General features: G+C 34.2%; 1 protein-coding gene across 2 annotated transcripts in view; it reads right to left on the bottom strand.

The window, feature by feature from the left end:
* Window positions 1-18,082, bottom strand: part of SNTG2 (syntrophin gamma 2) — a 671,931-nt gene that overhangs the window by 157,625 nt on the left and 496,224 nt on the right. For both annotated transcript variants that reach the window (XM_074288004.1, XM_074288005.1), the window contains one exon: window positions 1,279-1,395. In XM_074288004.1, coding sequence (XP_074144105.1) covers window positions 1,279-1,395 — 117 coding nt within the window. The remainder of the gene's footprint in view (window positions 1-1,278; window positions 1,396-18,082) is intronic.

Raw genomic sequence — 18,082 nt, 5'->3', positions numbered from 1 at the left:
TGCATTCAGGGAAGGCATGATCACTTTCTTTTTTGGGGTTCTCATCTCCTTAAGAAGTCAGGGAGGTCATGACCACTTTATGTTCTAAGTCAAAAGAAAGTGGGAGGTATTATGGGCAGAACTTGAAACAAAGTACTAAGTCACTGGAATTGATAGTGACAACGATTGTGTACTTAGTACTTATTAGAGTTCACACCTTTAAGAGAGCATATATAAGGAGGAGCTCCCACAAGCCCACAGAAGCTCACAAGCCCACTTTCTTGGAGGTGGAGTCAGATTCATTTCATATTCCACCTTTGTGCTGACTGGAGGCTTTGGATTCAGAGGGAGCTAGAGGCAGAAGCTGGCAGAGATAAAGACTAGCGGCAAGAGCTCTCAGAACCAAGAGAGATAAGCCTTTAAGAAAGCTATCCAAGCTATTTTGAAGGAGACAATAAAGGATCTGGACTTTAATTCCTGGCTGCATTTGACGTGATTATTAGTCTGAACTGAAAGGAAGGCTGCCTCCAGAAGCCCCCCATGAAACCTGCTCTCAGAGAAAATTACATCTTTAGAGAAGAACATTACAAATAATAACTTAAGGAAAGAGGTGGGATATGATTAAAAAATCCCTTTAAGGTGACCTTGAATATGTAATCCAGACTTATGAAGGCTATGACTATTCTTGTTCTACCTCTTTGTGACTCTGCTACCTATTTTATAATAAATAGAATAGCCTTGTTAAACATGCTGAGACTGCAAGGCTCTTTGAAAAATGGGAGTCCTGACAAGTATTTGGATAGTTTAAAATGCACCAAGTAAGAATGTCAATCTCTCTTATGGGGACTAAATAATATGGATTTATTATCTAGAGACATAAACATTTTAAAAAGATGCCTGGTAAGAAGAAATTTCAGACACAAGAAGAATGGGTTAAGTCACAAAGTATGTCTTTACCATATAGCGAGTCCCTTAAGTTACCATATTCTTTTAAATTCCACTACCACATTTTTACATTTAAAATGGTTTTCTATTAATTATTTCTAGTGAGAGTAAAGAGATAATTCATATATAATTTCATTGGGCAAAATAAGGAAGTAAAAATGTTCATCAATGAGGAGTGTATTTTTAAGTTAATCTGCTAAAAAATAATGAGTTCATTTTGGGACCTCTAAAAGAGAAGCCAAATGCTGATTTATCTGGAGTCATACCTTCCCCTTCAATCAATTTGATCATTGCTTCTAATATAACCAACTGTATCAACAATCTATTGCTTACTGAATGCAAATATATTCTTACCGGTGGAGTGCTGAAAATGTAGAAGGATGAACCTTTCAGGGCCAGGAACTTGTGTTTGTAGGGTTGAGATGAATCAGTTCCCTGGGGCCTTTCATTTACCCAACCCATATGTACAACCTGCAGAAGAAAACCTTTGAAAATTAAAAATCAAGCCTTAATATCAGCACACATTAAAGAAGTAAAAATAGCAAAATTATCAACTATCCCCAAACAATATTTGCACATTTAAAAATAGATTAATTTCAGAGACTGAATAAAATAGTCCAATTTTCCAGTCAAAATTGCATATACTTCATAAAGGTATATAATCCTGAGGGACACTTCTCAAATTCAAGATTAGTTTGGCTTAACTATGTATGTTTTCACCAATATCTAAATGTGATATAGCTGAAAAGCCTAGACTTCCCTTATTGATTATGTTGGATTTTCCCATATAAAGGTTAACATACTTTGTGTTAGATTCTATCAGCACCAGCTGGAGACATATTGAAAAAAGATTCTGCTCTTTAGATTTTTTTCTCAGCATTTCTAAGATAACTATTTACATTTATGGCTAAGGCCATATCTTTCCAGGTTTGTAGGATTTCTAAGAGTTTATATCTTGGCAAAGTCTTTAGAAAGGGGGTCACTTTCATACCATTTAGAAATTTAGAAGATAATTTTATTAAAGATATATTAACTAAAAATGTTAAAAGAACATTTCATGTAGAGATGTCTATATCTCTATACATATTTAGTTGTTTTTATATATGCCGCATGGTGCTTTACATAAACCATGTTTAATACATGATTATTGATTTCAATTCCATTCTAAATCAATCAATGTCTTAAAAATAATTGGCTAACTTGATAACCATTAGACTGGATGTAAAAATTAAAATGTAGAGAATGCAATTGCATTTACAGTTTTATTCACTTTTCTACTTTCCAACATTATTAGTATTCATAATCTTGACTCAAATAGATTGAAAGTGGCAGAAATAATATATGGAAAACAGATAGCTAGGTGGTATATTCATAGAATGCTAGACTGAGTCATGAAAAATAGCTCAAATTATGCCTTGCCCATTTATTAGCTAAGCAAATTATCTAACTTATCTTTAGTTTAGATTCTTTATATCTGAAATTAGCATATAAGTAGCACCTACTACTCAGTGTTGTGAGAATGAAAGGAGACAACATATGTAAATCACTATGAAAACCTTATTGTCATACACATATTACTTAGATAGAATTTCTGTTCTCATTATCCCCCTTTCCTGATAAGTACAATAACAGTACAAATAGTTCCTCTTAGTGTCTCTCCTCCATCATCTTTTTATGTCACCTGCATTATCTTAAATAAAGTATGCCTAAATGGGCAAACTAGTAACAGACTTGTAAACTGATGACACTGCAAGATGCTTGTGGAATTCTAGCCTATTTTTCAAAATTTCATTTTAAATTTGTCCAGTCATTTTGATAATTTCATATGCTTATTGTGAACATAGAATTGCTAGTACTAATTCACAACTCCATTTAGAATACCATTTTAATTTTATTGAATGGGATTCAAATGCCACAGAACTCATAGGTCAGTATTCAAGATCCTGTGAATTCTTTGCTGGAAAGAAAACTACATCATTAACATGTAAGAGAGTATATTCATGCATTGAGTAGAGGACAAGACAAGTTAATCTCTTATGGTGACTTATAACTATAAGATTTCATGAAAGAAAGCTGGCTTAAGAGCCAAGATGACCTGAGCTCAGTTCTCATCTCTGACACATATTGACCATATGGCTTCTAGGTATTCTAAACAATTCCTGAAGACTGTAACTTGTAAGGGCCCTTTAAATGGGCGGACACAGTGCATCAGGAGATTGAGGCCCGGAAGTAATTTCTGTAGATATTAGGACTGCCCTTGGGCGGGATCCTGGCCATATTGAGATAGCTTCGTAATGGGTGACTCTCTCGCTGATTGGCTGTGTGTGTGACCTCACAGGCCCTATGTAAGCCCACTGCAGGCAGCAATCGCTCTCTTTAATCTGGCGCTCTTCACCCTGGCTCCCTAGCCTGGGTGGCCAAGCCAAGATGGATAGCCAAAAGAGGTAAGGGTTTTGGTAGTGAACACGTGGGTCTTCTGACCAGGTGTTCACTCGGGAACCAACAAGTCAGGGCATCAGTCAGGGCATTATATGAGTAGGTATAATAAAGGCTTTTAAGATTACATGTGGCTGTTCTTGAGTGCGCTACTGGTTATTAAGCTAGTAATTGTAACTGCCAGGAGAGCACGTTGCAGTAACTTGCAGAGATGGATATATGTGATGGTAGAGAGTTCCTTCATCCATATAGCAAAGAAAGCATATATCTAATTTGATAATCCTATGTAAATTCATAACTGATTGATTAAACTGTTTATGTGATGCTTAAAAACCATGGTGCAAGAGAGTTTTGGATTTATAATAAGATTTTATATTTTTACTTAGATTCTGTCACTCTATCAGCTTTGAACAAAGCAAAGCATGTCACATCTTGAAGACTATTTCTTCTTCTGTAAAATGTAATTAGGCTATTGGGAACTAAAGCACCTATTATATGCCACGTAGTACCAGTAAGATCTCTGGATACATAGAAAGGTAAAACAAAATACAACCTCTCCCCAGAATTCCCTGTTTTCAAGGTGGTCATACTCTAATGGAAGGAAGGAAGGGGGCAAGAAAGAAAGAAGGAAGGAAGCATGAAGGAAGAAAGGAATCAAGAAGAAATAAAGGAGAGAAAGCAGGAAGGAGAAAGAAAGGAAGGAGTGAATGAGAAAGGAAGTAGGAAGGAAGAAAGTAGAAAATAAAGAAAGCATCCAAATCTGCTTCTTAATAAAAATTCTAATTGCTATTATATTGAACCCTAGACCAATATTTTCTTTTCTCAATGAGTTTGGTATCTGGCTCACATTTTTCTGCTTTTTGACTTTTGCCCTTAGTTTCATATATAAGAAATTTCAATAGATTCACTGATATTTTCTCAAATACCCTAACTTTCCAGTTCCTCAATTTACTCATTTCACATGACTTACTCCTCACCTCACTCACCTCAGCCACATATAAAGATATTTAAATCCTTGAATTTGCCATTATCAATAGGTAAATTATTTCCATATTCATGAATTCTGAAATTTCCTTATACCCAAACATAATCTATTATTATTCTAACACTCTCTCTGCCTTGTAAACCTAAACTCCATTTTTCAAAAACACTGTAGCCCTCAATCCCACATTACTTTAGTTCTTTTCCAGGTCATTTCCCCATATACTATATATATTCTCCTCCATTCCCCTTTGCAAACTAGTTCACCTTTTTTTCTCCTCTTAATTTTCTGGTCCTCTTATTGTATTGCTAATTTTGCTTTACCAAATGTCAGTCTTGGATTAATTAATATCTTGTCTACCATAGTAGCTCTTTCAAATTTTTTTATCCCTCTTTAAACCAATATTGCTTTCTCTCCTCTTAATCATATATTTTAAAAATTTTATTTATTTTTTTTATATTTTAAGTTCTGAACTACCCCCCTCCATCCCGTTTCCCTCCTTCCACCTTGGAGTGTTTGACATAAAACCATACTAAGCATATTTCAATTATACTTCTATTTATCAGTTCTTTCACTGGAGGTAGATATCATTTTTCTTTGTAGTTGATTTGAGTATAATACTCAACATCACTGTCATTGAAAATTATTATTATTATTTTTTTTTTTTTTCCTGAGGCTGGGGTTAAGTGACTTGCTCAGGGTTACACAGCTAGGAAGTGTTAAGTGTCTGAGACCAGATTTGAACTCAGGTCCTCCTGAATTCAGGGCTGGTGCTCTATCCACTGCACCACCTAGCTGCCCCTGAAAATTGTTTTTTAAAAAATATTGCTGTTATTATATACAGCATTTTCTCAATTCTGCTCATTTCATTCTTCCATTATTTCACACAAGTCTTTCCATGTTTTTCTAAAATCAACCAGCTCATCATTTGTTATCATAGTAGCATTTCAACACAATTATATATACAACTTATTTAGCTATTCCTTGTTTGTTGGTCATCCCCTCTGCTACCACAAAAAAGGAACCACAAATATAGAACATACAGGCTCTTTTAACTTTTTCCTTGATTGACTTTAGAAATAAACCTAATAGTGATATTGGTGGGTCAAAGGGCATACACAATTTTATAACTCAGCATCATTCCAGATTGTTCTTCAAAATGTTTGGATCAATTTGCAGTTTCACCAACAGAGTAAAAGTGTTCCACTCAATCTTAATGAAAAAATTGAGGCCATTTGCAAAGAGCTTCCTTTTCTCTTCTTTCCTTCTCACATCACTCAGATACCTTCTGCAACCATTTCTTTCTTCAACCCTGTATGAAGTAATATGATAATCCTTTTGTCAAAGTAAACACTTTTACATGCACAAGATATCCAATCTATCTTCTATTCTCTATCAGATTGATTGCATCAACTATTATCTCCATTTTCTCACTTGTCTTCATTTTCTTTTTGTTTGTTCTTCCCTATTGCCTGCAAACAGATTCATGTCTCCTTGATTCTGTGGAAAAAAACCAAAAAAGCAACAACTTGTTTGATTCATGTATTCATGCTAACATGTCACATCTCTCCTGTTTTTTGTGGCTAAATGTTATGAAAAAGTAATTTCTAATTGATGCCTCTACTTACATTATTTCCCATTCTCTTATTTCTTGATAGTCCCTTACAACTTTATTGTTCAACTCAAACCAAACACCACCTCACTCTTCAACTCCAATGATTAGTTAGTTGCTATATTTAATGGTCTTTTCTCAATTATCTTCCTTTTTAACCTCTCTAAAGGAACTGGCAATACTGATCACTCTTTTCTCCTTGATACACTTTCCCTCACCTCTATGTTTTCAAGATATTACTCTTTTCTGCTTCCTTTCCTATTTATCTGGCACTCCTTCCCATTTTCCTTTTTGGATATTCATTAAGGTCCCACAGGGCTCTGTACTGAAATTCTATTCCTTTGTTGATCTCATCAGGTCCCATTAATTCACTTTTCATTTTAATGCTGATGATTCTGAAATCTACTTATGTAGCCTTAACCTCTTTGTTGACTTCTAGTCTCCAATCTTCTGTTGCATATTGGAAATCTAGAACTAGATGTCCAATAACAACTTAAATTCATCATGTTGTAAACTGAACTCAATTATTTTCCATTCAATACCTTCTCCTCTTTCTAATTTCCCTATTATTGTATCCTCAAACTCCCAGTCACCCAGATATCCATTCTGAGTGCCATTCTTGATTCCTTGCTTTCTCTCGTTCTTTATATAAAATCTTTTGACAATGCCTTTTAATGTTACCATTTTAATATCTCTTCTACATGATGCCTTTTCTCCTCTGACATTGCCACTACAAAACTCATATTGCTCCAGACTTGAAGTCTGGAGTATTGCAATAGCCTGTTGCTTGTTATCCTTTGCCACAAGTTGTTGTTTTTTTTTTTTTTTCCTCCCCATTTCAGTCTTTCCTCTGCTCAGCTGTCAAAGTGAACTCCTTAAAGTATTGGTCTGACCCTGTTATCCTTTTATTCAATAAAATACATTTCTTCTCTATCACCCATGGTAGCAAATATAAAATCTTCTTTTTGGTATTCCAGGTCCTTCCAGATGTTTTAGACTTTATATTCTCTCATGTATTTTGTAATTCAGTGAAATTGACTTCCTTGCTGCTTCTTGAACAAGACAGTCTATCTTCTAATCTTAGGCATTTTCATTGGCTTTCTTTTATCCCTGGAATGTACATAATTTCTTCTCTTCTCTTCTCTTCTCTTCTCTTCTCTTCTCTTCTCTTCTCTTCTCTTCTCTTCTCTTCTCTTCTCTTCTCTTCCCTTCTCCTGTCTTACCTTTTTTCTTTCCCTTATATATTTCCTTTCCTTATATATTTTGTTTGAATATTAGATTTTAAACCCCTACTCTCTTTTGCCTTTCTTTCTATCCCTAGTCCTCAGCACAATTCTAAGCTCATAAATGTTAACTGACTGAATGGAGTTTGAACTGTTATGGAGAGATTTGAGGCAGGGACACCAACCTGGGCATGGAATGATGAAGACCAGCATCAAGATGGTCATTTTAGATAAGAAAAAGAGATAGAGATATTTAGAAGGTAAAAATAAGAAGATTTGACAATTGATTACATATTAGAAATGGAGACAAAGAGGTAAGGACAACTGAGAGGATAGTGGTACATTGAATAAGAATTGCAAAATTAGGAAGAGTGGAAAAATTTGAAAGACAAACAATGATGAGAGGGACAAGACAGGCATATTTGGTCTAAATGATCTTTGAGTTCCCTATAAGTTCTAAGTTTGTGATTCTAGGAAATTTTTCCCCTATTGATATAAAAAAGTATATATTCTTGAAATATGCATAATTAATTGCTAGAATAAAATCTGCATTTTTTTATTCAGTGTGTTATAATCAAGAGTTAAAAGCAGCATTAAACACTTTATCTAAAGGATATGGAATGGGCTGGTTATATATGGAAAGTTAATCTATGACAGTTATTGAAAGGGGTATCTCATGGTTTTCTTTGAGAATTAACTAATTGACAGGCATTGAAAGGTGTACTTATAAGGAAGAAGGAATAGTTAAGTATCTTTATTAAAGATTTATTATGTTTTATTTATTAGGATTTAAGTATAAGAGATATAAATGGAAGCAAGTAAGATTGTACTTGGTATAAAAGAGCTTACATTCTAAACTGGTTAAGAAAAGGACTGAGCTCAAATTACAAGAAAAATCACAATACATTTATATTATTTAAATTGTGTACATGTGATGTATATATATATATAATATATATTTTATTTTATATTTATATAATAATATAATTTTATATGTATATATGTTTTCACATTAATTTTTGCTATTGCAATTTAAATTATGCTATTATAATTTTATGCTTTGAAGTGAGATTCAAATGAACAGCTGTTTAATCATGAAAATACTGAATTCACGATCTACCCCATAATGGACAATGTAGTTTATTATTTAAAGGAGAACTTACTTTTAAACTCAGAATCACTGAAACTATGTTGAATTCTGAACTTCATATGCGACAAAAAAAATTAAGTTAAAAAAGTACTTTTTGCCTTAAAAATGTCTCAACTACATGAAGATAGATGATGTAAAAAAAACTAATGAAAAAGGAGAAAATTTGTTTCTAATCTATGATCATATTAAAATGATCATAAAATAAAATGCATACACCTATGCATATATAAATATGTTTCTATATTATACGAAAATATTTTGTTGAGATTTTCCAAATTAAATCATGGCTATGGGAGATTCTAAGGCTGCACAGTTAATAGCAAGTAATTTCATTTTGTAATTCCAAGTTGTGAAACTTAACAAGATGAATTATGTTATAGGAAAACCAGGCATTTATGAACACTCACTGGCTTCTTTTTCTATTCATTTTATTATTCTCTTCTCTTTCAGGATGGCATTTTTATTGTGAGTTGATGTGTTAATGCTGCAGGTAGAACAATAATAAATTGTCATTTTGTCATATAACTAATTTTTAAGTACAACAAAATATTCAAATGTAATTTTTTCTAATTATAATAAAGATAAACATGTCCTATTTCATATTTTGTGGAAGTTTTTTGGAAGTTTTTATTTTTACTGATCATATTTTTTTCCCCATGCCTGTAGGATTTCAAGCCTTGCAGGGGTAAGATTTAGATGCTGATTAAGTCTTAAACTTTGGCCACAACTTATTTGACAGTCACCAGCAGGCAAAATAAGGTGACTATTTCTCCTGAGAAATTTGCCATATTCTATTAACTGAGATTCTATCAAGTCTTTATTCAGATTGGTAGGGAAGGGATGGGAACCAAATTATAGCAGTAATTGATGGGGTGACACCTTTTCTCCAACTTTACAGGTTTAATATGACAATGTTATCACTAATCACAACATTAAAGTTTCCATTGGCGAGAAATTCTAGGAGGTTAATTTTTTTTGTGTGTTTATGTACAATTAAAATAATAAAGCTCATCCTCTTGGAAATTTAAAATATTTAGATTTTTATAGGTGATATGATGGGGAAAGTATTGTGGGTTCCATATTTTCCATATAGCTCCTCATCTTTTAATCTTTTCTCCCCCCTTTGTCTCCACTGAATACTTATTTTCAAATATATCAAATTTCTACAATATTGTCATGCAATTACTTTTTGATTTACCATAGGAAATTGAATGATAAATCTTGGACTTAATTTTTAATCTTATACAGTTTCCTAAGTCTTTAGGACTAAATTTTTTTAGTGACTTGATCACAGCCATATATCTATGAAGTATTTGATGGATAGAAAACTTATATCCAGGAGGACAAGATCAGCACCCTATTCACTATGAAACCTTGTTTCAAAGAGTTGTATAATAATTATAATGTTGCATAATTTAAATATAGAAATAATATAATTCATAGAATATAATGTAAATTCTATACTCTGATGGAGTTTACAATCTAAAATGGTTGGGAATAGAAATGTACAGTATATACATGTAGCAGAAAAATGCTATATTAAAAAATGAATAGAATAGTCCATTAACTCCTACTTGAGAAGATGAATGGAGAGATAAGGCCTTTACTGGGAATAGAGATTGCTGATGCAATAGGAACTCTATGTCCATAAATATTGTAAAGAGGGAATGTATTTGGGTATTCAAAAGGATGTATGGATGTTAATAAGTTATCTGATCTACTAGTAAATTACATTAAAGAAAAAGTGCCCAAGGTAGAAGACCATGATGACAGCATTAACTTCTGAAGTGGTTAAGCTCTGGTATAATAAATTAAGGTTATCCTTCTAGTAACAAGCAAAAACCAGGTGGGATTTTCATTTACTAATTAATAGATTCATATGATCTGCTTTTCTTTTAGCAGTGTGCTGCTATTTACTGATTAGTGCCAATAGTGAGGCAATAATTTTTTTTTTTTGATGAATGATATTTATACCTTCACTACAAACCCCAAACCCAATAATAATAGAATTTTAAATGCTTAAATGAATACATATGAGAAAATGTATTCAAGAAGTTAAGGGAGTCACTTAAGACTGTTTTATATACTACAAAACAATGTGATGAGTGCAGGACAAAGAAAAGAAGTTTCCACTGTAAGTCTAGGGATATTTGAGAAGGGTGAACCTACTTTTATTTGATGGTGATCAAGGAAAGCTTCAAGGAGAAAATAACTAGGCTAAGCTTTTAAGATAGAGAGTACTCTGGTAAGAATAAGTAAAAAGTGAGTATATTCCAGATCAAAGTCATACTTATGCTAAAACATGCCAGTAGGAGACTGCATGATAATTTTGGTTGACATAAAATGTATGAAAGAGACTAGATGTAAAATAAGTCAGGAAAAAATTGTGGAACACACAAAATATCAGTCTAAGGAAGTGGAAGCTACCAAAGGTTTTCTGAAGAGAAGAATAACACAGAAGAACCTGTATGTTAAAGTGAAATAGGGGCATAGCTGAGCCCCCTAAAGTTCTCTTGTAGGTGGTTCAGTTTATGGAGAAAGACCTGAATTTAAATCTGACATCAGGCACTTACTAGCTATGTAACCCTGGGCAAGTCATCTAACCTCTGTTTGCTTCAGTTTTCTCAATATCATAAAATAATACCAGTCTTGTGATAAATAAAATGATATGTGTAAAAAAGCTTATAAGAATTTCTGACACAGTAGGAGCTATACAAATGCTTATTTCCTTCCTCTTTCCTTCCTATTTCATTAATAATATCCATATTCTCAAGGACCTGCTTCCTTGCTTTTCTATTTCAGACCAGATGCAGAGTAATCTTGTCACATAATCTCCTTCCTCATAAAGTTTTATTGCATCACTTATGTTTACTGGGCAAAATAGGAATCCTCTAGACATTCAAGATTCCTTTATCCAGCTCCACCTACCTCTCTAACCTTATCTTCCAGCACATCCTTTTATGGTCTTACTTTCTGAATAAGCTAAATTAGATGACTTTGTTTCCTTGATTCCACCTTGTTCCCTATTCCTGGAATAGACTTGCATCATGGCCTACCTCTTCAAATTGACATTTCAATTCTTCCTTCAAGGCCATCTCTGGTGCTACCTCCTCTGATCTTCCAGCTGCACATGATTCTTCCTTATTTGAGTCTAAGATCATGCCTAACAACAATAGCAAAAACAATGATAATAATAGAAGCAGTAGCATCGGACATTTATACAGCTCTTTAGGGTTTGCAAGGTACATTACACATTATATCATTTGATCCTCACCACAATTCAGTGAGATAGCTTTTATTAACTTCTTTGCACATGAAGAAATGGAAGTCAAAGAAGATTAAATTTCTTGCTTAGAGTCACACATTGATTAATGATAAGGACATTATCCTAGAGAGATAGGATGGACATTTCCATAGTATTCTCAACAGACTGTCATCAATTAATTTTGAAGCCATTGACCATTAAACTCAGATTCAAGTCAATTCCTCTCTATCTGAAGTTCCAACTGAAGAAGAGGTTTTGAATGCCATTAGTCTCCTTTCATAGAGCAAAGCTCCTGGTGCTAATTCTATTTCAGCAATTTACAAGGTGGGGGTTAGAGTCCATTGCTAATACAAAAGTTGACTGATATTTTCTGGATTATATTGCAATTGGAGATTATCTCTTAGGAGTTCAAGGATTCCTCCATTGTCCATATTTATGAGGATAAAGGGAATAGATTGTTCTGTGACAGTCACAAGGAGGTATCTCTTTTAGTCATTGCTGGCAAGATTCTTGTCAGAGTCATCCTTAATAGGGTGTTCCTTCACCTGCAAGAAGATTATTTATCTGAGAACTAGTGAGGCTTCAGAAGGGATTGAAGAACAGCCAATATGGTGTTTGTTGCTTGACAACTCCAAGATAAATACCAGAAGCAGAACAGAGGTCTGTATACAATGTTTGTAGATCTTACCAAGGCTTTTGAGGGCTTAAGGAAAATTGTGTCAAAATTTGATTGCCCAGAATGTTCATCAGTTTTGTACATTAATTTCACAATGGCATGCTTGCCTGTATTTCCAGTCACTAATGGAGTGAAACAAAAGACTATGTGCTTGCTCCCATGCTTTTCAGTATAATGTTTTCAGCCATATTGTCAAACTCCTTCAATAAGTTGAACATAGCATCAAGGTCATTTACATTAATGATACATTCTTCAGCTTGAAAAGTCCACAAGCCAAAACTAAAGTGGAGGGCATGTTGGTCCATGACTTTTTGTTCACAGATGATTTTGCACTCAATACAGCATTTGAAGCTGAGATGCAATACAGTATGGATTGATTCTCTGCTATTTGTCCTAATATATTGGCCTAACAACTAATACCAAGAAAATATAAGTACTTCTTCAGAAAGCACCACATCATCCATCTATGAAATCATCAATTATAGCAAATGGAGAAGTTATGAATACTGTGGATAAGTTCACTTATGGCATTACACTTTCCAGGGACACATTAAAAATGAGACTAAAGCATTCATTTCCAGAGCTAGATCACAGTTTAGGAGGCTTCAAAAGAAAATGTGGGAGAGAAGAGGTACTAGACTAACTATCAAATGTGCTAATCTCATTGTTTTATGCCTGTTAAACTTGGATAGTACAACAGTGCCATAGCAGGCAACTGTATTGCTTTCATTTGAATTTTCTTAGGAAGATACTGAAGATCACCTAGCAGGATAAGATACCAGACACACAAACTAAACTGCCAAGCATTCAAATTCTGCTGCAGAAAGTACAACTCTCTGTTAATGCCAAACATATACTTGTCAAAAAAGATGATTTTATCAAGAATTCACAAAGGGTAAGCTCACATGGTGATCAAAGAAAAGCAATACAAGGATATTCTCAAGACCTTTCTTAAGAACTTTAGAATTGATTTATGACATGGGAGACACTGGCAGAGGTTCTCCATTCCCAGTAGGGTGTGCCCTTTTCAAAGAAGGCCTGCACTCCATTAGCAAGGGAGAATTAAATTAGCTCAAAAGATGTGAGAAATTAGAGAATCCATTTGAAATGTTCACATATATTATTTGTGCTTGACTTGTGGGTAGAGCATTATAAACTTTCATTGGTCTGATCAGCCACAGTTGGACACCCTATATCTTGATTCTAACATAGTGATGGCATTTTGATCCTTGTCAGAGCCATTTTCAAGCTCTTGATCTATATCTTGCCATGAGACCTAGATGGCTCCAGAGAAAAGTGAGGCTGATGACATTGTACAGCCCTTGCTTACTCAAATCCAATTCACTTATATGTCATGGTATCATCTCATTGATGTCATGGTCCTCTTTGAGAATGAAAGACAAACAATAAACAACAACAGCAACAGGAATGAAGGACAACAACCAACCAACCAATTAGACTCACATATTTTATAAGAGAAGAGTGGAATTCAAGTCTTCCTATACTATTCACTGGGCATCCTAGATGATCAGGAGTTTAATTATTTTAAACTTTAAATTTTTAGCATTTTTGCAAAAGCCTTACCCTCTCTATGAAATCATAAATCTTTTGGAGCCAGATGATACACACAGAGAGACACAAAAATAAAATTTATCTATATAGTTCTTTTCAGCTTTTTAGATACTTAAAAATGTTTGCTGAATGTAATTGAAAGGTAAGTCTTCATTATATTGAGATATTTCTTTAAAAAATTCCCAGAAATTACAAAGGACAGACTAAGAAAAGGGGAACTTTTATTATATAGAGACACAAACATAAGATTCATAAGTTTAAAGTTAGAAATCTTAGATTTTATTGGTATGCTTTCATAAGTGTGGACTTATGTATACACAATGGAGAATCCCTAGGGCTTTCATATTTTCCAAATTACATCATCAGACAGGCAGATTATTTTATTTTTGTAATAGAGTATTTAAAGTACATTCTCAGGCAGCGCCAAGATGGTGGAGAAGAAACACATGTCATTCTAAGCTCTTCTTCTACCCTCCCTATTAATTACCAAATTCAGCCTCAGAAATAGTGCTCAACTGGTAAAATCCATGAATATTGGGAGTATGACAAATTACCAGCTGAAAATAATCTGAAAGATCACCAGAAAAGGTTTGTCCTGATGGGGGGAGCAGGCCAGTACAGGCAGGAGGTAGAATGAGGAGGCTAGCTTACTGAGTGAATGGGGACAGGGGTGGTCTCTGTGAGCGGAGATTTTGCAGGGAGGCCTCTACCACAAGTTGGCTGCTCTGCTTTGGTTGCAAAGAAGTAGATCAGCATAGAAGTTACAAAAAGGCCAAAGTTAGAGTGTATTCCAAAAAATACCAGAATCTAACAGGATCTGATTACAGTCACCCAGCACCTGAAGCGACTCAGCACAGACCACAGCACAGCTATGCAGCCCCTTTCTGCAGAACTGGAATTTTGCCCGGGATAGTCACAAATCTGCAGGGGGAGGGAAAGATGGGGGAGGCCTCTACCCTGGGAAGCCACAAATTTGCACAGCAGGAGGGCTCTGCCCAGGGCAATAGAACTTCAGCAGTGCTTCCCCGGGCAGAACAGTTCTGGTGCAAGGCTCTTCCCAGGGCACTTCCGCAGCTTGGCCATTTTAGCAGTGCATTTGCAGGTCAGCTACAGTCCATATATCTATCCCATATATCTATCAGAGGAAGCTGGTGACCTCTTTACCCTGAAGGCAGACCCTAAGAGCTTTAAAAAAAATGAGTAAAAAAGCCAAGCTTATGCTAACCATTAATACTTTCTATACAGAAAGAAAGCAGGTTTTCAACCCCCAGTAGACTAATAGCAGACAATCTCCAGACAAAACCCAAAAGAGAGATGTAATCTGGTCCCTCTCACACAAGGCTCTCCTAGAAGAAGTTATAAAAGATCTTAAAAGAGATCAAGAAGATAAATGGGGAAAGGAAAGAGGAGCTCTGCAAGAGAACACAGAAAAGGCATAACTTACTTATAGAAAACATTTGATAAAGTGGAAAAAGAAAACAACTTCCTGAAATGTGAATTGGAAAAGGTAAAGAACTCTTAGGAAAGCAGGATTTTTGAATTGGAAAAGAAAATAACTCGGTAAAAAAAAACATTAGTGAAATGGATAAAAATATCATAGAGCAAAACAACTCATTTGAAAACTCAATTGGATATATACAAAAAGAAGTTTAAAAAAAGCTAATGAAGAAAATAACTCATTAAAAATCAGAACTGAACAAATAGAAATGAATGATACATTGAGACATCAAAAATCAGTCAAGCAAAACCAAAAAAAATGAAAAAAATAGAAAAAAATGTTAAATATCTACAAGGAAAAACAACAGACCTGGAAAATAGATATAGGAGAAATAATCTGAGGGTTATTGGACTTCTTGAAAATTATGCTGCAAAAAAGAGCCTAGACACTATTTTACAAGAAATCATTAAAGTGAACTGCCCAGATGTAATGGAATCAGAAGATAAAATAGGCATTGAAAGAATTCATCGAACACCTTGTGAAAAAAACCCTAAAATAAAAACTCCAAGGAATATCGTTGCTAAATTTCAGAACTATCAGACTAAGGAAAAAATATTACAATCAGCAGAAAAAAATTCAAATATTGAGGAGCCACAATAAGGATCACTCAGGATCTAGCAGCATCCACATTAAAGGATCAAAGGACCTGCACTCTGATCTTCTAAAAGGCAAAAGAATTTGTAATGCAGGTAAGAATAAATTACCCACCTAATCTGAGCATTTTCTTCCAGGGAAGAAGATGGACATTTAATGAAACAGGTGAATTCCATTTGTTTCTAAAGAAAAAAACAGAACTAAACAAAAAACAAAATTTGACCTCCAACTATAGGACTCAAGAAAAGCAGAAAAAGGTAAAAAGAACTCTTGAGAACTGTATTTCTATTATGAACATATAAAAGAGTGCACGTATAATTTGATTTTACTGACATAAAAAAAAGGAAGTAGAAATGGAAAGGGGATAGTATCAGAAAAAAGGAAAAAGGGGAGATAAAAAGAGGGAAACTACATCCCATGAAGAGGCAAAGGAAACCTACCATATGTGAGGGAATTTAGGGAGGGGGTGCGAATCTTACTCTCATCAGTTTGGCTCAAAGAGAAAATAATTGACATATTTGGTTTAACTTCATATTTGGAAATGTCTCTCCCTCATTAAAAAGTGGGAGAGGAAAAGGGAAAAGGAAAAGAGTAAGGGAAAGCTATAAGAAAGGGGAAGAGATTAAAGGAGGTGGCAGGGATTATAAAGAGGGAGCACTGCATGAAGCAAGTGGTGCCCATAAGTTTAATACTGGAGACAGGATTAAAGGGTGTAAGAAAAAGAAAAGCATAATTTGGAGATAATAAGATGGCAGGAAATACAATATTAGTAATTTTAATCGTAAATGTTTATGGAATGAATTCTCCCATAAAGCAGAGACAGCAGACTGGATCAAAAGTCAGAATCCTACAATATGTTGTTTACAGGAAACACATTGAAAACAGGGAGATACATACAGAGTCGAGGTAAAAGGCAGAGCAGGCTTCAGATGAAGTAAAAAAATCAGAGGTAGCCATCCTTATATCAGATAAAGCAAAAGCAAAAATTGATCTAAATAAAAGAGATAAGGAAGGAAATTATATCTTGCTAAAGGGAAGCATAGACAATGAAGCAATATCAATACTAAACATATATGCACCAAGTGGTAAAGCATCTAACTTTCTAAAGGAGAAATTAAGAGAGTTGTAAGAAAAAATAGCAAAAAATATAATAGTGGGAGATCTCAACCTTGCACTCTCAGAATTAGATAAATCAAACCACAAAACAAATAAGAAAGAAGTTAAAGAGATAAATAGAATAATAGAAAAGTTAGATGTGCTAGATCTTTGGAAAAAACTGAATGGAGATGGAAAGAAGTATACTTTCTTCTCAGCAGTTCATGGAACCTATACAAAAATTGAGCATATATTAGGACATAAAGATCTCAAAATTAAATGCAGAAGGGCAGAAATAGTAGATGCATTCTTTTCAGATTACAATGCAATAAAAAACTACAATCAACAAAAAGCTAGGGGTAAATAGACCAAAAAGTAATTGGAAACTAAATAATCTCATCCTAAAGAATGATTGGGTAAAACAGCAAATCATAGCTATAATTAATAATTTCACCCAAGAGAATGACAACAATGAGACAACATACCAAAATTTGTGGGATGCAGCCAAAGCAGTAGTAAGGGGAAATTTTATATCTTTTTTAAAAATTTTTAATAGTTTTTATTTACCAGATATATGCATGGGTAATTTTACATTGACAATTGACAAACCTTTTGTTCTAATTTTTCCCCTCCTTCCCTCCCCCTCAGATGGCAGGTTGACCAATATATGTTAAATATGTTAGAGTATAAATTAAATATTATATATGTATACATGTCCAAACAATTGTTTTGATGTACAAAAAGAATCGGACTTTGAAATAGTATACAATTAACCTGTGAAAGAAATCCAAAATGCAGGAGGACAAAATTAGAGGGATTGGGAATTCCATGTAGTGGTTCATAATCATTTTCTAGAGTTCTTTTGCGGGTGTAGCTGGTTCAGTTCATTACTGATCTATTGGAACTGATTTGGTTCATCTCATTGTTGAAGATGGCCACATCCATCAGAATTGATGATCATATGGTATTGTTGTTGAAGTATACAACGATTTCCTGGTCCTGCTCATTTCACTCAGCATCAGTTCATGTAAATGTTTCCAGGCCTTTCTGAAATC

This window comes from Sminthopsis crassicaudata, chromosome 2 (assembly GCF_048593235.1).
Source record: "Sminthopsis crassicaudata isolate SCR6 chromosome 2, ASM4859323v1, whole genome shotgun sequence".
Taxonomy (NCBI): Eukaryota; Metazoa; Chordata; class Mammalia; order Dasyuromorphia; family Dasyuridae; genus Sminthopsis; species Sminthopsis crassicaudata.
The sequence above is the reverse complement of the archived record's forward strand: the minus strand, read 5'-3'. Positions and strand labels throughout refer to the sequence as shown.